General features: G+C 38.0%; 1 protein-coding gene across 2 annotated transcripts; it reads right to left on the bottom strand.

Annotated features, from left to right (window-relative positions):
- Positions 1-1,328: 1,328 nt before the first annotated feature.
- On the bottom strand, positions 1,329-21,805 carry Doc2 (Dorsocross2). Of its 2 annotated transcripts, none has more exons than XM_067786905.1 (6): positions 21,668-21,805; positions 20,968-21,181; positions 12,747-12,903; positions 6,729-6,996; positions 6,444-6,581; positions 1,329-2,485 (listed from the first exon to the last, which is right to left on the bottom strand). In XM_067786905.1, exons 2-6 carry the CDS (start codon positions 21,056-21,058, stop codon positions 1,487-1,489), a joined length of 1,653 nt encoding a protein of 550 aa, XP_067643006.1. In that variant the 5' UTR covers positions 21,059-21,181; positions 21,668-21,805; the 3' UTR covers positions 1,329-1,486. The 2 variants fall into 2 exon arrangements, with proteins under 2 accessions (XP_067643006.1, XP_067643005.1); XM_067786904.1 differs by having other exon boundaries at positions 20,968-21,267; positions 21,668-21,685.
- Between the last annotated feature and the right edge of the window lie 3,565 nt (positions 21,806-25,370).

Here is a 25,370-nt window from a genome sequence, read left to right on the forward strand (position 1 = left end):
GCCAGTTCAACCTACCAACCTACTGAATAAAACTGTACAAATCTAAAATTGATGTATGCGCTTCACCAACCCACTCAGCATTTAGGTGATTAAATTTTGAATTTCCCTACATATCAATACAATTTGATTACTCTAGCTGACTAAATAATGGGTTATGTTCTACTCGAATTTCAAAATTTACTACGCTCCAAGCAAGGTGAATCCATACAAGGTGATGCCATTCAACAAATTCATCGTGCAGAAGAATGTCAAGTCAAAAGAAAATTTTCATTGATTTCGATTAACTGACACATTGATGTACAAGGCGTTGTATGGAAAATAATCAAGAAGAAGTTAGGATAACAACACCTGGTACTGAATTCGATTTGGCTCCAAGGAGCAATATTCATAATGAAAATTTCGTGTATCAGTTAGTTAGCGAATATTAACACATACATATGTACCAGTAGGGTACTTAAGTATTAAATGGATATATTTACTTGAATGCTTATAACTTTTGTATTAGTGCATCGATTTTGTTGAATGAAAGCTTATTTTTTTGTAATAAAACAGAGCTTAGAGAGAAAAAACAAATCTGCAAAAAAATAAAAAGTTTTCGAGATCCTTCCTCGCAAAGTACAAATTTTTTTATATTTTTACAAATAAAATGGAAAAGATCCATAATAATTGTTCGTTATCTTTGAATCTGCAGGGCCTAGCATTGTATGCACAGTTTATATCTAATTTTATTACCTTTTAAAAGCTTCAAACCGTTTTGGAATTGCTCAATTGGTTCTTGAGATATATATGATCAAGTGGACCCAATTTTTTTTTTGTTTTGAAAAAACGGTAATTCGTAAATATCTCAAAAACGTTACAATAGAACTAAAAATAACCATGATTTTCGAAATCAGGGGGTGATTCTACATAGGAATTTCATAATGGCGTCTCTGTTGCTTTTTGGCTGTAAACCAGTGTTATCACCTTATGTCAGCTGTCCTTTTAAACACGCCCTCAGCTGACTTTTGAAAGAATGCCGTGTTTTGGATTTTATTTGACAAATGCCTTTGGAATTCTGTTGAAAAACTTGCATAAATTTAATACATTCTGGGCTCAGATGTGTTAAATAAAAAAAAAATTAAAACTCGTTGCACAATGTCACGCAGCGGCCAAAAGTCAAAAAAAATTCATGGACAATTTCCCTCGTGCTCGAGATTCAATAAATTTAAAAAAATGTTTTTACCAGCACCCTGTGAAAACAGCAAAATTGATTTCAATGAGTGATGCATTAGATACAGAAAACATAATTTTTAATATCTTTCATAAAGTAGGGATTCAAATCCTTTCAACTTTTTTTTATCCATACATCGTTATGTTAAGAGTTTATATACAACATAACACTTATAGATTGTTAACATCATGGACACACATCCATAAAAATTTAAGGAGTATTTGTTAAAAGCGACTGGACTTCGAGAACGATGGCCATGTGAATGGATATGTGTGACTAGCTACCACCACCCAAGATGGCGGAAATGCTGAATCCTTTGCGCTTTGACGGCGAATGGCTCATTATAGTCTCCAATTGTAACATCTGTGTAACATTTGCTTGTTGATCGGAATCTCTATGCACTTCATCATTGTCAACGGTTCGCGTTTGTGATTCCTCAAAGTCATGGATAAATGAATGCGGGAGGTTTTCGTTAGCACGTGTCGGCAACGTCGCATCTACAAACGCTGAATGTGGGAAATGCTCAGCAGTTGGTGGCATCGCGACTTTTATGCTCTGATCTTGGGCAACTGTATGTGGTGGATAAACATGTCGTGTGTAAATTGGCTGTGATCGGCCAAAATATGTGCAAGCCAAATCAACCAGCGAAGGTCGGAGCATTGATTGCATGTTTTGTTGCAAATGTTGCATGAACGACGAGTGGCCACCGTTGGCGAAGGCAATACCAACAGATTGCTCTGGCAGCTGTTGCCATTCAAACAATGACGGTTGTAAACTGGTTTCTTCGGTCATAGGCAATTGAGGTCGGCATTCACTACCCACATGCGCATTAGCGAACATTTGGTCGAGCGGTGTCGATGCTATCGAGCCGGTGGATTCGTTTGATCTCAAGCGCTTAATATGTGGTCCATCGTCATCGGTATCGGTATCCGCTACATTGTCAACGTCCACATAGGCAATGTCGTCGCTGTTTGGTTGTGCTGTCTTATCGGAACAAATTGATGATCCCGAATCGCTGGTCACGGGCAACGTTGACATTATTGGCGACACAGCACTACGTTGGCTGTGGGAATTTGTTTGGTCGATTTGTGTTGGCAATTGTATTGCTCCCTGTTGGCGCCCACTTTTATGTTGATTATGTAATTGTTGTTGTTGATCAGAGTCTTCATCTGAAGGCGATGAAGACATTTTACGTTTGCTCCGTGATTGGCCTGTTTCGCGGAAGCCTTTCGCGAATGGATTGTTGTCTATTTTTAATTTTGTGATTCGATCATTCTGTGAAATGTAAAGTGCAAAGATTAAAGTTTCGAATTACCTTATTATATGTACATATATATGTACATATGTGTTATGTTATTATGGCGATAATTAAAACATTAAAAGTATGTAGATGAAGGTTAAACAAAATTGTAACAAAAAATGTTTTGGAATAGTTCGTACCTTTCTACTCTACTTTGAAAATCAGTAATTAATATCCGCAATCCGGTTCTGCCGCAAACTCTTTGTCGGTAGCAATCCCAAAGAAAAATAATAATAAGGGCAATATTTTTCGGCTATTGGGATTCAAGGGTTTAGGCGAAATACAAGCTTTACAAATTTAAAGCTTCCCCAACCCAGTTTTCAACATCATCTACCCGAGGGGAATCCTGCTACAAATATGTATGAATGATCATACAAATATTTATGAAGCAGGCAGGGCCCCTGGCGACCTCAAGTTTCTCATAAATCGTTCCCACGATTGTCGAGATAGTACATCAATGCTCACACGGCTAGAGCTATACCCCGCCGCCGCCGATTTTCGTCGTTTTTCGCATGCCCTCCTCTAGACCCTCTAGGCCGTTTATTCTAGGTCTAGGCGAAAATTGGTCCGATATGGTCGAAAGGAGTATCAACGGATACGCATCACTGCCAGTTATAAGAATCAAATTGCGAAATTTAACTCTTTCTAACCGTTCAAAAGTTACTTAAAAACAGGTGCGTTCAATGCCAGCTTAACACGGACTTCGCATCACCGAATTCACCAAATTATTAAAGCAAAACACGAAAAGAAAATTAATATAATACATTTAAATCCTCAATTTGCATAATTTTTTCAAAAAAATGATAAATAACAAGGAATTCAAATGAAATTAGCAAAGTCGAACATGTTTTCAAATTGTCCTCAAGTTGTTAAAAAAAGCAAGTTACCCGAAAAGGGTGCAGATGTTTTCAAAAATTCTATATCCCGTTTGGCTAAAAGAATAAGCGAAAGCAGTGATGCAAAATCCTTTAGTAGGTTTCAGGGGTTTAAAAACCTCTTAGAAATGATTCTCACTTCATACTTAAGTTAAAGATATTGGCATGTATGAGAAGGGTTTGAAAAATCACTTGGCCTTATCTTCAAACATCTGTTGTTTATTTGCGAAACTATAAAATAGTGTTTGAGTGAATGCGTAGTAGGCAAATGTATTTACAGGTGAGGCTTTGTCCTTAGCAAGAATACTCAAAATGGTGTGGTAAAAACTTTCCCAAGACAAATGAGTATGGATCTGTCATTTGGGATCCTCTTTAGTCCACACGATCGGCCAGTATTTAAAGGGTTCAACGCAAATTCATTCGATTTGAACTTCAACCTCTCTACTGGGATAACTCTTTTCCCCCCTATACTGCTATGTGCATGCTTATCAACGTTTTGCCACTCGAAGTCAGAGGCTCTGTTCAAAATTTAATGTTCATCGTCGACATTATCGCTAGTGTAATTGACTGCCCAGCTCTTTTTAGACAAATATGTTTCAATATTCCTAATTGTACTCTCCGCTCTTATAAAATATTTTACACTGAAGTTCGGAGATCTACATAATAATCTTAACTTTGCTCTTCTCATGTTAGGGCTTAAATAGTTTAATCGGATGTCTAGAAGATCCAGACTTTGCAATGTGAGTATTTTTACCGAATAAATACAATTGTTCGTGTTGTTGTTGCCATGAAAATGAAAATGTATGGTAATATAGAGGTTTTTTTTGCATATGAAAATATATTTCTTTGCTGATAGTGAAATTTTCAAAATGAGAATTAATGGCTCCTGAACGAAGTTTTCAGGCTGGGCTTAATGTCATATATGAAAGGTGAGTCAGAGATCATTTTAATGCTTATCTTCGTTACAATTGCTGATAAGAGGGTATAGAATATAAGCTAACGATATGTTCATAATATTGGTCTACATTTCAAAAATTCGAAAATAAAATATTGCACAAATATTTGAGACAAAGCGTTTCAGTAAAAATACTCCCTAAATATGCCAAAAACATGTCAAGAACAATATTGCAAACCAAATACAGTATTTCCCGCTTATATGCACCCCGGTTATAAGCATTTTCCGGTTATAAGCACTACAAAAATTGTAAAAAAAAGTTCCCCTCTTTCAGTGTACACAAAAAATCACGATAAAAGGTGGGGAATGCTGCATTTCTTCAATAAATGTAAGAATTTCTGTAATATTTCGTGTCGTGTGGGTGAGGCTTGTAACCGGAATGTACCGGATCACCACCGTCGGTAAACTCCCCAACACCTTCGCGAAGTATCCTTATCGCTAGAAGAAGAAGAATAACTCTAGCCAAACACTATCGTCTGCAAATCGCTAATACTCTTACTATGGACTCAATCAAAGTACTTGTAGACTAAAGAAAAAAATGCACCTAACACTCTTAATTAGTATGTACTAATATAGGTATGTATGTATGTATATATGTATGTATATGGTTATACGTAAGTACATACATATGTGGCTAATTAAATTTGTTCAGACAGGCGCCCCAAGTGACAGAAAAGAAAAACACAGCAAGAAACCAGACAAATATTAAATACAAAAACTCAATGTGAGTCTAAGGAATTAGTTGCAATTTTAAAACAGCAGTGGGCGTGACATGCTAATTTGAGTGCGTCGACTTTGTTAATTTTATTTGGTAATTTCAGGGACGGATCCAGTTGGGGGGTCCAGGGGGTCACAGGGGAGCTATATACCACGAATGGCCAGAGAATGGAAGAAACGTATTTAAAAGGGTTTTTTGCTCGCGGTAGATGAATTGAACTACCTTTTCCTTTAAATGAGTCTATAGAGAATCTGGCTACATATTGATATTCTTTTACAAATTGACAGTTCTTTAACCTTTTAAAATGCTGGTTATGAATACAATTTTTCCCTCTTCATACTATAGTAAAGCGTGAAAAATAATGTAAGAAGCCCTTTTTCCTAAAGTTTAAGGATAATTATTTCCTTTGGCAGTTGGCTCAACTCGCCGTTCAGAGAACAAATATTTTATCACTCAGCTGGCGGAGACATATTTGGAATGTATCAACAAAAATAGTGTTCGCCCAGTGCCAGTGTTGGAAGAACTGTCACAGCGTTAGTCGTTGTACTCCTTTAAAACGACTCGACCGATTCTCATGAAATTTTGTGAGCATATGAGTAGGTGTGGGAATCGGATCTTATCTATTTTCCATACCTCAAAATCTAAGGATAGTCCACCACTTATAAAAATTTAATGCTCTTACAAAATGAGTATAATGAAAATGTGCATGGGACCCTGCCAAAAAATCTCTTCAGATGTCTCTGTATTCTTAAATTAAAAATTATATTCTCCACGAGTGAGATTCGAACTCGAGTCATCAATTTTCTAACACCGCGGGCCTACCATTAGACTATCACTGCATCTGTTTGTATGTGGCTTAACTTCAGTTTTTCCCGTTTCTTGTTTTTGTTTTTGTTATTTTTATTTCATTTTATGAATATGAATAGGCGATTAAATCAAAGATCGTAACCAACCCAGAGTCCAGGTGACAGTTGCTGCTTAACCAAAAGCAACAACACAAAAAGCTTTGTGCACAGAGTATCACATACAATCAGCCACATACATACAATCAGATACAATAGTCTAGATAAGTTTTTCCACTGTACTGTGTAATTTAAATGCCGTAAGATGGGTGGTAATGCAACTGGTCGATAAACGGTTTCGCAAAGGCTTCGACGATATTTTCTTAGTCAAAGAATTTATTTTTTTTAGCTGCAAGCTTTTTATCAGCTTCGTGAAATACGATTTGATTAATGATTTCGCTGAGATACGACCTTTTCAATGAGTTTCTTCATTTACGATTTTTCTATTAGGATAGGTCGATATCCACGTGCCCAGTGTGTATTTATATTATTTTGTGATCAAACAAATGAAAAATGAAATTGGACTTTGCTACAAATACTAACTTGATAGGCCGTCACAGCTACAAACTCAGTTTCGGGGAATACGAAAGCCTGTTGCGGTGCCCAGGGAATTTGAGTTAAGTCTGCAGTCCGTATCACATGTATCCGGGGTTGATATTTATGCATACTTGCCAAAACAATCTGCAAACATATAAATTTTCTCGCTTGAATGTGTGAATGTGTACTTATTTATTCGGACGTATAAATTCAATGACTTCTATGTAGATCAATGTATGTATGTATTGCAGGGCATATTAATGTACATATACAAACATACTACATACTTACATGGCCACTACTATCCAGAGTATTATTGGTGAGCTTCACTTTGTTAAAGAGTATGGGCTGGGCTTGCCAATGAGCTCCTGATGCTGGACTATCCGGGTGCAAGTACATCCTTTGTGGGCTCTGCGGCTCCGCACCACCAGCGGGTATCCATTGCGAACCTGAGAACTTGTAACGACAATCGCCAATGGGGACCATTTCCAATAATACACAGTAATGTGACTCGTCCTCTAGGCCAGAGAGCGAAAGGCGCATAGATGGGAACATTCGTCTATAAAAAAAACAAAAATTATGTTATGTATGAGTAGACAATTTGAATTATATACATATTTAGACTAAACCACAAACCTAACTCTATTAACAAACTTTGGTGACCTTAGCGTGAGTGCCTAATTTGAAAGTTGAAACGATATTCAAGAGCGTAGTGAGGAAATGTTTGCTTGTTTATTAAGTTTTTCCCTTATAGATACATTTCATGAGAGAAACATAGACTACCATGGGCATTTTTAATAACCTGAAGTTTGCCTTTCTAAGGAGGCACGTCATATTTGTTAAGGCATATGGGAAGTTTGTGGTACAACATTTTTTTACTTTTTAAGGCTTTGCCAAATGTTTATTGACAGCTTAGTTAAAGTTGTCTTCATTAGATTTGTGGTTATGAACATGCAAATATACATACATACATACATACATAAAAATGTAACTTCATACTGGTCCAGCAAAAAATCGTACACGCGATCATAAGGTATTAAGAACTAACGGCGGCGCTGCTAATCCTTATAATTAAAAAAGGAAGTCTAAGTTCGCGAGAAACCGAATATTATATATCCATCTGTGTGTTTGAAGGATACATTTAACGAGAAATGTCACGAAGAATAAAGTTGAAAACTCTTCTGACACTTTTGAAGATCTTGGAAGAGCGGTCTTTAAAAATCCACTCTTTTTTCAACGTGTATTTTACATAACCAAATATATTTACATATATAGATCTCAATTCAGTATTTATACTTTGAGTATCGAGTCTTTTCGATTCGATAATATCGGGTATCCGATACTTGGATACTTGTTATGAGTACCGTATTGATATCGCGTCCCTATTAAAATTTCGGGCAAACCAACAGCAACAATTTAAAAATAAGTTTTTTTTATTCGAAAACGTATTTCTGACATAAAAAATTAAAGAATATATTCGAGAATTGGTTCAAAAATGATTTGAGCTATTCAAAATGTATTCAAAGTTTGCTATTCCAAGTCTTGAACTGTTAAAATGATTAATGCAACATTCTGGCCACCGGTATAGACTGGTAAATCCGACGTTCTTTGGTTTGTACGCACAACTATCAATAGAGAGCTAAGTCAAAAATCTGAAATTTTGAAGTTATCAACACCACCGGGCTCCCCCATTCAATACCTACTGATCTGTATACACTTTTGAATATTAGTTCCACTGCTTACCCAGGAATGGTATGATAAAATATAAAAATTTCATTGGCTCATATTGGGAAGTCGATCAGTTGTTTGCCTTTTCTGTTCATCGTTCTTTCGATCTATGCAGGTGTTCGATATGTATGTATGTATGTCGATTGACATACAAACATATGTACATATGTATGAATATACATATGTACATAGTTAGATACATATGTATTTATAAGTCCTAAATATTAGCTTCAACATATAAAAGGACGCGAGGAGTGGCCAGCAGGTGGTAAATCACTTGGCGCCAGAGACGGCATTTATTATTTTTGTATATTTGTGTGCTTTACCTTTTACCATTTCGTTTCTTATCTTTAATTCAAAATTGTGAAGTCATTTGTGAGCACAAGTGAATCAAAATCTCAGCTCGCTGGGCATACTCGTACCGCACAATGTGACATTAAATCGTTGCTCGGTGATTAATTATGAAATCAGCCTGTTTTTGAATTTCGAACAATTTTACTTACATACATATGTACATTCATATGTATGTATGTATGCTAATATCGAAAGTGATGTTTGTATAAACGCCATGCAGTGAAACGCGAATCTGGTCAGGCAGAGCACTAGTTTTCAGCTACAATTTTAATTTGGACATCAAACTAGTTCAAAAGACACCAAACTTGTGGTTGCAAAACTTTAAGTTTTTGCCGATGCTGGAGAGACCAAAGTTTGAGAACTTCCAGTATATTAATTTTCTTTCTTCCTTCACCATGGTCGACTCTATGACTCCTCCTTTTTAAAGTTAGTACTTTTGTACGATAATGGTTTGAACTAGGTTCAAACTGTGAATTGACATCTTGTGGGGATATATGTACATATATATGTAAAATGTAGTATTGTGGTAGCGTGCCTGCCTACCATGCCAAAGGTCCTGGTCTCAATTTCCGTGGGTTCAATTCACTGCCCCTCGGCAGTGGTTTAGCGACCACGCCACAAAATGAAAAAAAATTTGGGCCCAAATAGAAGAGGCAGTTTAAAACTAGTCGGTTTGATCATAAGATCGTGATCGGTAGCAACTTGTCTAAGAGTAACTGTTGTTGTAGCATCTTTAGGACAGCGATTTGTTGTTGTAGCATCTAAAACACAGTGATTTCGGCAGCACCCTACCTGTTTGTGTAGGTTTACTCTTTTGGATGGCCATCACATGTCACACGCCGGCCAGATATCGATTACACACATCGCGTTACCTACATCGTCAACTGACGACTGGCGCCCAACAATTATAAATTCAAATAAAATCAATAAAAAAATTATCGGTGCATAATACTGGCCTCTCGCTTGCGCTGCCCTCTATGGTATGTATGTATGTATGTACGTATGTATACCAGTATTTTATATTTCTTCAAACTGATGTAAGGAACACGAAATTCCGTCACTCGCTACCACTCATAAATTATTCATAAAGTCCGAATGCAGCTTCCTTCTTAAATCTTGTGCGTTTCTTCGACCATTTGATTAAATGTGTGAGAAAAAAGTGACTCCAGATTTTGGTCAACTCCAAATTATGCTAATTCTTAAAGCGCTACCAGAAATGTTGCATCGGAACGTCGGCGCGCACACCAATCAACTCAAATTGAACAGACTTTGGAGCTGTGGTGGTAGCTCTTTGTCTGGCTACTGTCTCTTTGTGTCTGCATTTTGCTTTGTTTCGTTCGATCGTTTAACACATTGCAGTTGTCTCTTGCTTATCGCTCGTCCGATCGAAATTTTTGTTGAAAGTGTGAAATTGCTCGTAGTACCTGTCGGGCCATGGATGACACGCTGCGGACTTTGTCAACGCATCATTTTTTATGAGCCCATCAGAAGGACTGTGAGGCGCATTATTGGCGCCGAAATGACCAATGGCTCGAGGTAGGCACTGAAAAAAATTATCTAACGAATTTACACTAACAACATAAAAACACATACCTACATACATATGTACCTGCAAGCATAGATATTTAATATGTTTTTATGTACATATATATGTATGTATGTATTTAGTAGCAGGTGCGAAGATAACCCAATTCTCAGATTTTATCTCAAACTTGTATCGATTATTGTTGAAAATGCGTAGTTGGGTATTAGTTTTGGAAAGTGGATATTTCTTAGATGATGGGAGAGAAAAAGTTGTAAAGTGTGAATTAAAATATATATACATTTATGTATGTATGTACATATACATATACCATGCGGCTAAAATTAAGAAATTATATTGTACGTACATATGTACACATGTAGATATTTTTGGAGCGACTTTGGGCTTTGACGAGTACATATGTATGTAGTATTTAGGTATTTGTAACATAATTTCTTTAATAAAAATAAATAAAAATCTATACACAATTACTTAAAAGCTGGCAACTCTAACACATTTGGACTCACTTGCACATACATACATATGGGCAAAATAAGGTACACTTTGAACCTTGCCCTTAAATACATACGGACATTGGTACATACATACATATGTATGTACATATTTATAGGTATGTGTAATTAGGTCCGCTCATGTTTGTATGTATATATTTTGCGTGTACTTGGCATTTACTATAGAATTTTCGCGTCATTCATTTGTTTGTGAGAAATTCTTGTCGCGCCGACGCCGTTGCCGCCATTACCAACGTAAACACTACCAAGGCGCCATTCTTTGATGACCACTTAACAGCATATTTGACTAATGTCGTCGCGCCATTGAGGATCGCTAAGTGCGCTGTTATGTGGCGGCATGCCGCATACCGCTTACGACGCGTTCACAGTTTAATTTCGAGGCGATGTGTTAAGTTGGTATCTACTTACATATGTATGTATGTATACATATGTACATGCATACATATAACCGTTAAGGACAAGTTAAATTTTTTTTGTGCACAATCTATGTATCTACGTATATACTCTGCAGAAAAGGAAGCTAATGGCCGAGACACAATGGAGTTTTTCAGATAGATGCATATCGCCCGCCAATCAACCAAGATGTTACGTTTTTAAATATAAAGAAACTTCATACTAGGCAATTAAAGTTTATTTCGCCTTGCCCATTCACATACAACAATTTGCGAATCACTGTTATAAGAATTCTCACTATACAAGAAATATACTTCCTAGCATAGGTGTTTTATGTCCTATTTATCTGTTAAATTGCAGTTTTTAACTGTGAAAAATGTTAGAAAAATAGCAACAAGTGGGAAAAATAATTTCACTTGCAAAGGGTTTAATGCTTTGCTCGCAACAAAAGTTGGAAGTTGGTTACTTTTTCATGTCAGATGGCGCGTAAGTTCCTCGATCTGGCGTTCTCCATAAAAATACGTGCAATTTACTCATAATGCATAAAATTGAGTTAAGCGCGTTTATGTATATGAAAAACTGCTTATGTGACGGGGCTTTAACTACAAATTGGTTCATAACATAGCGTCTCCAATGAGAGCACAATGAGAGCTCACAATTGTACTATGGAATGCAGATCCGTGGTTTATAAAGAACTAACGTACGCGGCCACCGCGGTGTAGTGGTAGCGTGATCGCCTACCCCACCGAAAATTCTGGGTTCACACCCTGGGCAAACAAAAAAATTAGAAGAAAATTTTTATAAGCGGGTTCGGATTTCGGCAGTAATTTGGCAAGCACTCTTAGTGAATTTCTGGCATGAAAAACTTTTCAGTGAAAACTCAACTGCTTTGCAGATGCCGTTTGGAGTCGGCATAAGAACATGTATAACCCATCCCGCCAATTTGTAGGAAAAATGAAAAGAAGCACGACGCAAATTGGGAGAGAAGCTCAGCCTAAAATCGCTTCGGAGGTTATCGCGCTTTCTATTAATTTTTTTTATTTAATTCAATTTTGGTTGTTTTTATAACATTGAAATAAGTACTACCTAACGTATTTTTTTTTTTTTTTAATATTTTGGGTCTTGCTGAAATTTGACCTTAATCACTGTAATAAAGAATCATCGTGGGCAGTTGTGAAATCAACATATATAAGAATTAGCCTCATTAAAATTATTTCCTTTTTCCAAATATAACAAATTGCTATTAAAAATATGATGCAAAAGCGTGGACCATTACAACATCAGATAAGTTGGCTCTGAGAGTGATCGAGAGAAATATTCTTCGAAAGATCTACGCGTCGATGACGGCGAGTGCCGAAGAAGATTTAATGATGAGCAGCTACGCTGGCAAAGCATTGTTAAGAGAAGGGGAAGAGGGCGGCCTCCACTTCGATGGAGGGACCAGGTGGAAAACGATTTAAACTCCCTTGGTGTAACCAATTGGCGCAGAAGCGACTAGCGCGCCTCGTTGGACGGCCATAACATAACCGTTTAAACGGTTAAGCGTCAATTAAGCAAGGAAGTAAGCTATGAAAAATGAGTTTATAGTTTACCCACATTTAGCCCATTTTCCTGCAGGGCGCTTATGAACTACAAACACATGTTTAAATGCGCAAAACCTGTTTTTTAGTAATAATTTTTTTTGATTTTGCATTGAAGAATTTAAGAAATGCCTATTCTTCATTTCATTGCAATTAATTTAAGTAAAATAAGAACAAATTTTGTTAATTAGCTTCTTACCTGCCACTTTTTGTTATAATCATTTCTGTTCCAATTTGATGAAATTGTTTCCATAGCTCATCGTTTTGTAAAGTCACGTCTGCTCCTGGCAAAGATATTCTTGGTGGCATAATCACGTGACGAGGCATCGGTATCGGCAACATTGGCGGGAACGGATCTGTAATATGCATTCTATATGTTATCTTTTTGCAGATATATTAGGGTGCTACGTATTTGTATGGAGACATTTATTGGAAGCGGCTAACGGAAAGGGGCGCCAGACGGGCAGCAATTATTATTTTGTATTAATTACCTATATGTACATATTTAGCTTGAGTGTCTTCCTCGGGATTCGTATAGGATCTTTTCAGAATGTTGTCTGGATCTTCCGAATGTTTTTGTATGTGTAGCAAACCGAAAACACTTGGAAAGAAAACCCGCAACATGCCGATAATAAATAGATAATAGATACGAATTTTAACACGTTGGCTGCCACGTCGCACGTTTTCGTACATTTTAATATGGAATTTTACATGGAATTTGGATTCTCTGGCCTGTGATGAACAGTTTGGTGTATTTCCCATGGCCGCTGTGTATTTTTTATGGTATTTTTTTGGGTAATAAAAAAGTTGGAAATTAAAATTTTTGTTTTCCTTCTGTTATGGGTTCTGGAGACATGAAGTCCAAAAAAGCATTTGAAATCTCCTGCCGAAACTTGGTTATTGAAATTTTTTTGTTTGTAGCCTTTTTATATATTTTAAAGGCATTTACGACAGACATTCCAAGTAACAGTTCAAAAGCCACTTTGCGGTACCACTTAACACCTCTTCTGAGAGTGGTGGCGTAGGAGGTAATTTGATCGGATATATCAACACCTAATTTGGCTTTATTGTAATTAATAACAGCACGTGGTTTTTCAATAGCTCGTTGCCTTCGCTTCCTGGTGGATGGTGGATTGTTGGTTTGGATGGTTAATTAATGTCTACATTTGGATGGCTCAGCGTGGCTACCTTTACAGGAGGGTGTTTTGTCGAAAGAATCCTAACATCTCTGGTGTCCTTCCAATTTAGCACAACCACTCCATTTTCCTCCTTACGGGCTACCATCTCGCCTCTTTTCATATTAGCTTTCATAACTTCAGCCGGACAATTATTTTTGTTGGCCCAAAAGGGTGTCTATTTTTATTTATTTTTATTATTTTTGTTCTTTTTTGTTTCTTAGTGCCTAAAAATAAGTTTTGACTACTCGCGACTTTATTTTGGTCCCTAATTTTGCAGTTATAACGGTTTTTTTTGTGGCCTGGGACAACATAAAACATGTTGTGGGGCGACGTCGCACGAAAATGTGCGACACAAAAAAACCGTTATAACTGCAAAATTAGGGACCAAAATAAAGTCGCGAGTAGTCAAAACTTATTTTTAGGAACTAAGAAACAAAAAAGAACAAAAACAAGTTGTTGGCCTCAGGTGACCAAAATGGTTAAATGACATTGCCACTGAACGATCAAAATTCTAAAATGGCTTTGGCAGCCAACGTGTTAATAAGTTGTGAGTGTTTGACAGGGCGTATGAGCAACATACAAATATTTAAATTGGAATATCTGTTCAACAATTTGCAGCAAAAGCAACGCCAGCAAAAAAATGCTATGAAAGAAACAAACGCAAACAAAACAGGAAGAAAAATAAGAAAAAATATTATCGTCCGGAAATTATTTTACAATATGGCGGATTTCTCAGTCTAGGAAGCGTAGTAAAAGTAGAAAATGTTTGAGGTCTTCTAGACCAAATATGCACCACTCAGAGAACGTACTAATTTGCATTCGATCTGAAAGTTATGTACAGTTATGTATAAGTTATGATTTAACATTTTTGGCACATTTATCAATTTTGTATTCAGTTATATATGGGGTTGAGTATAGCCATGTACGGATCCAGAGACACATTTTGGGGGCGGGGGAGGGAATTTAAGAAAAAATAAATCCGCTTTTTTCGGTAGCTCATTCATTCGTTGATCAAAACGAAAAGGGCGACCTGGTAATCAATATTCAGAGAGAGCTCAGATTCTAGACAGAAGTCGTCTACGTCGTTTTAAACGAAGGCAGCGTTGAAACACCCAACGAAGGTGATAATGTTCCACCCGCTTTTCACAATAATTGCTACTGGAGCACTCCACGGATTAAACGGCACAAACCGTACACATTTTTGTCATTTGTTCGGAGTCGTCGTAAAACATGTAGGACCAGTCCCTCAAATTCGAAGGTAAAATTAAAAGACGCACGACGCAAATTGGAAGAGAAGCTCGGCCCAAATTCTCTTCGGATGTATATCGTGCCTTATATTTTATATAGAAAAATTGATGCAGTGGTTATCTAAAGCAATATTTACCCATGGAAATTTACTCCAGTTTACTTATATTCACATACGTATTCCATGTACAAGCTTAGTTTATTCTTAGAAATGAACATTCTGCATTTTGTCAGCTTATTAATATGAAGGAATAACAAAATAGCTACTAAGGAATTATCGAGAATTATTTGATTTTTAATTTTTTTCTCAAGCTTATTCTAATTTTAAATTCTTTCTCATTGGTATGTTGAGGTGTGACACATTCGAAATATATTGGCACTGAAAATTAATAAGGACAGCGATTCGAAAATCAGCGAAAATTTACCATTTTCAGTGGAATGCTCTTACTATAAAATTTGTCATTATAATTCTAAGCCAGATTTTTATTCGCCATACGTTCAGGCACTAGCGGTCGTGGCTACCATGTCGCAAATATGAAATAAACAGTCAGAAAAAACTTCTTGAGAAGATAAGGAACTCGCCCCAAGTTCAACCCCCGCCCCCAAGTGAATCCTCCACTGAGTATAGCAAATGTAGAAACCGTCGAAATTTGTTCACAAATGTATTTTGTTGTTGTGTGTTGAAAACTTTTGGCAGTGAAATGAAAAACTTTCTGGGTTTCCTATGGATTCTATATAGAGAGAATACCCCTAATTAAAATTTTCGGATGAATAGGAACAGCCATTTGAATTATGTTTTCAGGTTTACAATCATTTTCAATTTTAAATAAAATGTTATTTTCTTTAATACGATGTTCATTCGCCTGAAATGACTGCTATTGAACTAGCGGTAAATTTCTACTCCGTTTAAGGTCGTATCTTGGTATTACATACATATGCTTGGACTGAAGTCCCAACTCATTTCTCATCTTGCTTTTCTTCGAAATTGATCTTTCTGCGCAGCTATGGCAGGTTGTCTGAAAAATGTTCTACTTAATATTCCAAAAACAAAATACAATTTTTCAATTATAGAAAAATTAACAAAAAACAAGTAAAGGTGTCTAAGTTCGGATGTAACCGAACATTATATACTCCGCGTGAACTTTAGTTGTATATTTCATTTCAGATCAATTACTTTTCTACATAACACGTTGCACCGCCCGTTTAAAAAAAAATGTCTCCCCATTTCCCCTTACAATAAAACTTGATAAGTGACTTGTTTTATATCTAAGTTGCCGTGGTCTTTAACCGATCCCGCCCATTTTTATTAGAAACATTTCCTGCTGTAGGGAAATTTTGTGTACCAAATTTTATTACGATCCGTTAATTTTTCTATTATGTTATGGCTCCCGAAACATAGAAAATTGCTTAGTCATAAAAGGGACGGTGCCACGCCCATTTTTTTAAATTTGAAGTTTTTCCTATTTATTGTTATAAATCCATTTGGGAAATGAAATACCATTGATATAAAGCTCTTTTTTGCAAAGATATATCTTATTTTATTCGTCCACGACCCTTTTAAAAATCTTTTATATAAAAGTGGGCGTGGTCCTTACCCGATTTCGTTAATTTTTCGTCAAAGCATTCCTTATAGTAAAGGCAACCTCTCTGCCGAATTTTGTTACGATAGGTTTAACGATTTTTGATTTATGATTAATAATATTTGTAAAATTGATTTTATCACAAGTGGGCGGTGCCATGCCCATTTTAAAAAATGTTTCCAAATTTTTATCAAAAGTCTCAATATTTACTCAAGTTATCGTCCTAACGGACGGACGGACGGATGGACATGGCTCAATCAAATTTTTTTTCGATCCTGATTATTTTGATATATGGAAGTCTATATCTATCTCGATTCCTTTATATATGTACAACCAACCGTTATCCAATCAAAATTAATATACTCTGTGTGCAAAGCACGCTGAGTATAAAAAGCCAATAATTATCAATAAAAAAAATATTGTTCCGTCTTGAGCTCGAATCGAACCTTGAAAAAGGATCATTTTCCGGGCAGTGGACGGGTTTCGAACCGATATTATCCGAATTGCAAAGGAGTTCTCTCACTAAGTTATTACATCTGTTGCAAAAAATATTATAGCACCTCATAGCCCCCGCCGGCTAGGGGGCTTAGAATATACCCGCGGCAAGTATGCCTGTCGTAAAAAGGCAACAAAAATTAGAATCCGATTCCTGGGCTGTTCGCTAGACTTGGGGCCTGTCACGTAAAACGCCTTCCAAAGAAATATAAAATAGCAAATCTCAGATGAGAACTCTTTTCTGGTTACGCCCACGGCAAACATTTAACGGCTTTTATTTTAAAGACCATGATTTAAAGGCACGTACCTGGAGTGTTCGAACTCATTTGGGAGAAGTAGCCGATACCCGGCTTGTTCGGTTGATTGTTGTCCTCGTCAAGGCAAAAGCCGACATCACCATCATACAGGAAACAGGATGGACGAGCCAAGCCAGAATTACGATAGGGCCTTGCAAGGTCGTTTAAAAGGAGCTAAGGTCTTGTTTTTGTAGTAGGAAAGAAATTTCGCCACCAAGTACTGTCGTTATCAGTTGTGAACGGGCGGATCTCTGCTATCGCATGAAGGCGAGGTTAGGTTAGGTTACGTTAGGTTATGTTGAACTGGCCGGTCCATGAGTACCTTACATAGACTGAATAAGTCCTTAGTGTTACCAGAAGTTTGTTTTAACGACCAAACTAAAAAACCCTATCAAAAACCACGACCTATGTTATAAAATAACTACGTCTTCTTGGCAAATACTAGAAGCTTCCTAGGACTTAAGTCACTTGCTGCTTCTAGATCTGACAGGTGTATCACTCCTAATAGCTGGAGTCTTAGCCCGGCAAGCACAGGTCACGAGCACAAAACGTGCTCGATCGTGTCCTCCTCCAGCTCGCACTTCCTACATCTGCTATCACTGACCAAGCCTAAGTTAAAGGCATGTGATGCCGGAAGGCAGTGCCCAATCAGAATACCCGTCAGGAGTCTACAGTCCTCCCTTTTTAATGATATAAGCAACTTCGTTAGTCTAAGGTTATAAGACCTAAACATAATCTTCGACACTTTACACCCCCGCGCTTGAACCCACGCCTTTCCTGCTTTGTCGATCATGTGCACCTCTCGCCTTCGCTTAAGCTCGCCCAGTCTAATTGGGACGTCTACGGAGCCAGCTTCAAGGGATGCGCCCTTTTTAGCTAGTTCATCCGCTTTTTCATTCCCATCTATTCCCATATGCCCTGGGACCCAATATAGATGTATGCGTCTCCCTGTCCCGATTCTCTCCAGGGACTGCTTACACTCTAACACGCATTTAGATGCTGTGCTATGTGAGATTATAGCCTTAATTGCTGCTTGACTGTCAATATAAAAGTTAACACGATTGCAGCTTGGGCTATTTTCTTCCAGGGTTTCTACTGCTTTGGTTACGGCTACTATTTCCGCTTGGAAAACACTACAGTAATCCGGCAGCCTGTAGGATCTGTTCATTTCCGGATCAGCACAGTATACCGCAGATCCTACTCCTTCCACTATTTTGGAACCATCTGTGTACAAATGTATAGCCTCGTCCAACATTTGAGCACCCTTGGGGCAACCGTCCACCTCTATTGTGGCCTTAAGATCGCCCTGAAGGCAAGAGTTTTTAATAGAACGTTTATATGCGCTTACGCGGCCTCCTTAATGTCAAATCCCCCAATGGGGTGAGACAGATTCATTTTGGCTCCGGCTCGAAATATGGTCATCCGTAGTACAAGGTTAGAACGTAAAACAATACATCAAGCTCTTTGGCTGTCTCTTGATCGAAGAACACGAAACCCAAATGAGTCATGTCGTGACCGAAGATACGCGTAGTACCAGTATCCACAACACTGCCACGTGGTACCCAATAGACAACACCACTCTGTGAAGTGAAGAAAGTGATACAAGGAAAGTCTGCCGTCGAAATGCTACTCACGAATACGGATGTCATGCTGCCTCAGAAATGAGGAAGCTGCCTATAGCGCCACGCTGCGTACGGGCGAAGCAAGTCGCGGTATATTGAAACGTTATCGTGGCGTGAAGAAGGAAGAGATATTCCTATTTAAGAGTGCGAAGAGTTCCAGTTGCTGTCTGATAGGAATAGTGTCCGAAAATTCTACCAAAAAATCTGGTGGAATGAGAATGATGACCTTGAAACGGTGGAAGTATATGCTTAAGTTGTAGAGTGAGAAGACGAACCCGATACCCCAATCGCTGATGATAGAAAACACGTTCTGGCACCCGACTGCGGCGAAGTGAGACGGCTAATATACCGGCTGAACAATAACAAGGTGCCGGGTAACGTTGGACTATCCAGCGAGTTGTTCAAATACGGAGACGAAGAGTTGGCAAAGAGCAGGCACAAACGCATATGCAAACTTTGGTCGGACAGACGCATGCCTGAAGAATAGAATTTCAGAGTGATTTACCCAATTCACAAGAAAGGCGATACCGCAAACTGCGCTAGCTTTGCGGCATCAACGTTCTGTGCAAACGATTGAAACCTGAAGTCAACAAAGTGATTGGAGGGATAGAGGCTTCAGATCTGGTCAATCTACTAACGATCACATCTTATTGGTTCACCTGATTCTGGAGAAGGCTAGCCATAAGAGCACAGACAAGCTTTTGACAGCGAGAAAAAGATTTGCTTGTATGCTGCTACGCTTGAGTTTAAGCTCTCTGCATAGCTAAAATTTGCCAAATGATGTTTACCAACACCAACAGCTCCTTGGGGATTGGTAACGACCTCTCCGAATCATTTATAACCAAAAGAGGCTTCCGACCAGGCAGCGCCCCTTTGCTGGAATTCTTTAACCTAATGCTGGAGAAGATTATTCTAGTTGATCTCAACCGCGATGGTTCAATCTATCATAAACGCGTACAACTGCGGTCGTATGCTGATGATACTGATACCATTGGCCATCACATACGCGCCGTAAGTTCGGCCTTCTCTGGATTGGATAAAGAGGCAGAAAAAGTAGGCTTTGCGGTTAATGAGTGCAAGACTAAGTGCTTACTGTCATCGAAGAAAGAAGCGGCGTACTCGACTCGTCACATCCACGTGACTGCTGACAGATATAAATTGGCCTGCTTTAATAACAAAAACAATGTCAGTTTAGAAATCAAACGGATAATAACTCTTGCCAACAAGATCTACTCTGGACTGAGTAGGCAATTGAAAAGTAACTTTACTTCTCTCGACGAACAAAATGCACGCTCTACAATAGAATATGAGATGCTCTTGGAGTGTTCTCCGAAGATTTATGGTTCTGTCAGTAATGCCGACGCCGAGTATCGAAGGAGATATAATGATGACCTATATGAAGATAACGAATAAAAGCCCTAAAAGCGTATCTTGCTAGGCCATGTTAGGGTAATAAACGAAGCCGAAGATAGTGTTTCAATCGACAACGCGGCTTGGAACCAGAGAACAAATTCGCTTGATGTATCACTGATCTAGGATGATACAAATTTTGGTTAAGGGTTCCCTCTTTTCCGGCGCTTTATCGTAGAAACGGTTGACCCCATGAAAATGCATATATTTCAGATTTGTAGATAGTATCATAGTCTGAAACTTTGAAACGGGAGACTAACACGCTAAGCGTGTCGAAAAACTGGCTGGCGTGATTTTAACCTTAATTACTTAAAAAATGGCCGGCCTTCCAAGCTAGCGCCTATGTTAACCTTCATACTTAGTAAACACTAAGGCTACGATGTATGTATGTGTACGGTAGGTAAGATTTGGCGGACCTGGAGTATTAGACAATTAAGTAAGCAACTGTTTTATCACGAATACACGCGTTTCCTCGAATGGCATCCATCGGACACTATAGGGAACAGTGTTTCAAGACAAGTTTAAACTTTTAAGTTTAGCCCAGAGTGAAAATAATGGAAAGTTTAAGCTAAGTTTATATTTTTGGAATTTTACCTGGTATTCGTTGCATAATTTGTTGGCGATAGATCTCGTGGGCAATTTGCTGCTGCATGCGCAGATCCACCAATTCATTCATTGTCATCATTTTAAGTTTGTATTGAAGTTGCTTTCCTTGTATTTGATGGTTGCGCAAGTTGCTCAATGTCTCAATTTCTATTTCGCTTTCACACCTTCTAATCACTTCATTTATTATTTTGTATGGTGAACACTAAACGATGGTTAATTTCATATATAAAGACAACTCATCAAACTTTCACGAAGGCGCGTCAATAGATTTACGGTCACGTCGGCAATCTGCAAGTATTTGCTTATTGGTATTCTTAGCGCGATATTCGTTAACCGTTCTCATTAGCGAATGAAGTGCTAAATTACAAAAATTGTCACACAGATCGACAGCTCGTTAAATCATTTATTATTAATTTCAAAAAGTGTTAATGATGCTTAGATATGTAAATTTGATCATCACTTCGTGCGGCGTGTGTTAAAACACATGCACACCTACACACATATGCAAGTATGCATGCATATGTATATGCTTATGCCATTATATGTATGTATGTATGTATGTATGTAAACAACAGGTAGTCGGTAAACGCGCGAGGGTGTTAATATGATTAAAGCCGCTATAGCGCTTTTAGCAGCAACTTCAATTTAACAATAATAACGGTAGTGAAATTTAAATAAGCCTTGTCACCTGGCTTTAATCAAATAGTGTTGCTGCCCGAAGCTTAACTCGACGTCTATGCTCATAAACTCAATAGAGTATATACTCAGCTGCAGAGCCGAATGCGTGTCTGTTTACCGGCCGATAGTTGTGCCCGTTCTTTGCAAAGTTAACATATAAACTGAGTACCACCGGGTAGGTTTTCTCATTCAATATGTCGCTAATAGAGCTTGTCATGGCACAGAAGATCGGAGTACCACAAGTTCGACTCAATTTGAAACGAAGATGTGCAAGTGAGCGTAAAAATGTCTTCACAGGCTGTGATATGAATTTTGTTAAACAACAAATCTACAAATATTGAGATGAAGTGCTCGCCAACATTTTCTACAGCTCACAATTAAGTTTTAATTGGCATTTAAATATGTATGTATGTTTATATGTCTGTAGCTTGTTTTCCAAAGCCGGTTGTCTTTATTTCCAAAAAGTACTGGTGATCACAAAAAAACTAAACGTTTACTTTTGCTGTTTTCTCATCTTTTTTTTTTGATATCTGAGAGCGTTGAGAGTACGTGTACAAATTGTGTGTAGCAGAACGATTTCTGATTGGCTATTGTGATTCCAAACAGAATTACTGGGAGAAATTATTGTGTGTTGTACTCGGTTTTTCTGCTGGTTTGGTTGGTTTGTTTGTGCCTCCATTTTGAAAATCGCATAGGTACTCAGCGCTGGTGATGATATTAACGCTTACGGCTGTTGACTTCCAACACCGTTGCTATTGTGTCGTCGTCGTCGCCGTCTCTGTACTCAAGAGTTTAGACCATTTTCATAACGATCAATGTAAATGTAAATGCGTGCCTGGATTTGCTTTAGTGCTTATAGTGTTTTTGACTCCTCCCCTTGCAACGGCTTTGGACCTTTACAGGTAGCGACCATTATAATGGCGATATGTGTATGAACGGGTCCGTGTACATACATGCATATGTAAGTATGTGGTATATGTTTATGTACGTATGAATGCGTACATATGCGTCTTTTCGGGTGTGTTGTGTTGCATCGTTTAATTAGCAGCCACATTGTGCGCACTACACCATGTCCTATTTACAACAAAAGGACCTATACAAATAGGGGTCGTGTTGTTTTATTATGCTTTTATGGGCAGAGTTGTGGCAGATGCTGCATGTGTTGTTTATGTCGCTTCGCTTGTAAATTTGTATAGCTTCTTATGTGCATACATATGTACAAACACACACGCCAATGGATAAGTATGAAGTGCGAACTCGCCAGCCTGCACACACACATGTACATATGTATATGTACATAGAAGAATTCAAGCTGTTACTATTGCTATTATTTTGTTGTGGTTTTCGATAGGCTGTAGATTGTTACACCGTTGTATAGTTAATAGGTACATTTTAATTACACGCCATGATTCTTAACAATTTGACAGATAAAACTTCAGCGTCTGCATTTTTTGTGCGTGTTAAAGGTGAGTTGGACCCGATGATGGTGGTCTATCTGCGATAAACAATCCTCTTCTTTAAAAATTTATTTATATGTATATATGTAAATACGAACATTCATGTGGGTACTTTCAGAGTCACGAACCATACGTTTGTTCGTATGGAAATTCATCACATATGTATGTATGTAGGAGAGGTTTACGCCGGTCACTTAATCGGCGGCGGCGGCGTAGGTTCTATTATATACCGGCGGCGACGGCGCGCCGACAAAGTGATGGGCGTAAACCTCTGAATTGAATGGCTTGATTTCAGAGTATCATATTGTCCACAACTAATGAATATGGAAACATACTGCTGACGTCAATGGTATTTTTGACGATCTGGAACAATATCATTAACTTGCGGATGAGTATGTGGGAGTCTTGTAAAGCGAAAATTTAAAAAAAATATTTAGAAAGGTTTTGTTTATAAGTATTTAAGGAAGTCGACGTTTCGGCCATTTCGGAAAGATCCGCGGTTTTTGCCTCAAAATCTTTCAAAAAAATTCGGGAGTAGCTCCTTACGGAGAGAGGTAGAAATACTTAAAATGGTCACACTTTTGTAGCGTAGTTTCACCGAAGGAGATATTCTGGGCTAACTCTAATACCCGACGGCGCCAAGATTTCTTTAAGTCATTCATGGCTACATGCTGGTCACGCACAAAGGCGACTTACGGTTGCTATCAATTATCTACGAATAGACATGACTCGTGGCACAGTTTTAACGATTAGCATCAAGCTGGCTTATTGTTGATCGTGCCAAAGGGCGCCTTCAGTTTTTCGGCTGTTTTTAAGAGCTACAATTCCCGACGTGCGAACAGTAGCAATCCCGACCACCAGTCGCTACCGCGCAACCATATGCCAGCACAGAAGCCATAGGACTGCGACTTCGAATACATACCTTCGTCGCTTTGCTAGAAGGTCTAGGTGTAACTCCGAAGACATTTTGACGGATATTTTTGTCGCGCTATGCTTCCGAGTTACACAAAAAAAAAAATATCTTGAAACGTTAGGGAGTAGTTATTCGGTCAAGGATGCCGCCCTCGAAATCACAAGCAGTCTAAGTGGATATCATTACGTAACTCATGGAGGAAAATCGTATAATCCTTGGCGCATCTATATAATTTAACTTTACAAGGACCGTAGATAAAAGTTTAGAAATGTAGACCAAAGTTTGTGTTCGATACATTGACCTCAAGAGTTTCGTTTCGGCCTTATGATATAAGAGCTCATTATGGATAACCGCCTTCAGTTTTCAGACAAGTTCGACTATCCCTTACGTTAGGATAGTAGAACACCCGGTAATTTGGCCGACTGTCTTGAGAAAGCTTTTGCTTCACCACTTTGAGTAAGAACTTACGAAGGACAAAGCCTAACCTGGTTAAAAAATGTGCCTACGTATTCACATGTGTAACTGGAGCCGTCACGTGTAGGTCGTATTTAAACATGTTTGATAGGCTATATTCAATGTGATTCACTCCAAGGGACTAGTTGGGATAGGGTCGATTTTTCAAACCCTTCTCATACGTGTTGAAGATATATGCAACTTAAGTGTGAGCTGAGAATCATTTCAAAGGATAATAAAACCACTGGAGCCTACTAAAGGATTTTGCATAACTGATTTCGCTTATTCTTTCAGCCAATCGGGATATAAAGTTCGGCACCTTTTTCGCGCAACTTGTTTTTTTAACAACTTGAGGACAATTTAAAAATATGTTCGACTTGGGACATTTTACTTAAATTCATTGTACTTCATTAATTTTTTGAAAAAATTTTGCGAAGTGAACATTTAAATTTATTATATAGCTTTTCTTTAATTGTTTTGTTTTAATAACCTGATGAATTCGGTGATACCAAATCCGTGCTAAGCTGGCATTGAAATCGGTTGTTTTCTCAAATAACTTTTGAACGGTTAGAAAGTGTTAAATTTCGCAATTGGATTTTTATAACTGGCAGTGATGCGCATCCCTTGATACCCCTTTCGACCATATCGGACCAATTTTCGAGATGAACAATAAATGGCCTAGACAGTCTTAAAAGAGTAGAAAATATAGTAACGCGCCAAACGCCGCCGCCGTCGCCGCCGCGCCGATATTTATGACATTCGGCGGCGGCTTTTATCGACGGCGTATATCTCTAGTATGTACATATTTATAAAAATACAACACTTCAACCAATTAATATTGAAATATCTTTATCCAATATTTATTGAATGACTTAAAAGCGAGTCCCAAA

Source organism: Eurosta solidaginis, chromosome 5 (genome assembly GCF_040869045.1).
Source record: "Eurosta solidaginis isolate ZX-2024a chromosome 5, ASM4086904v1, whole genome shotgun sequence".
In the NCBI taxonomy this organism is placed as follows: domain Eukaryota; kingdom Metazoa; phylum Arthropoda; class Insecta; order Diptera; family Tephritidae; genus Eurosta; species Eurosta solidaginis.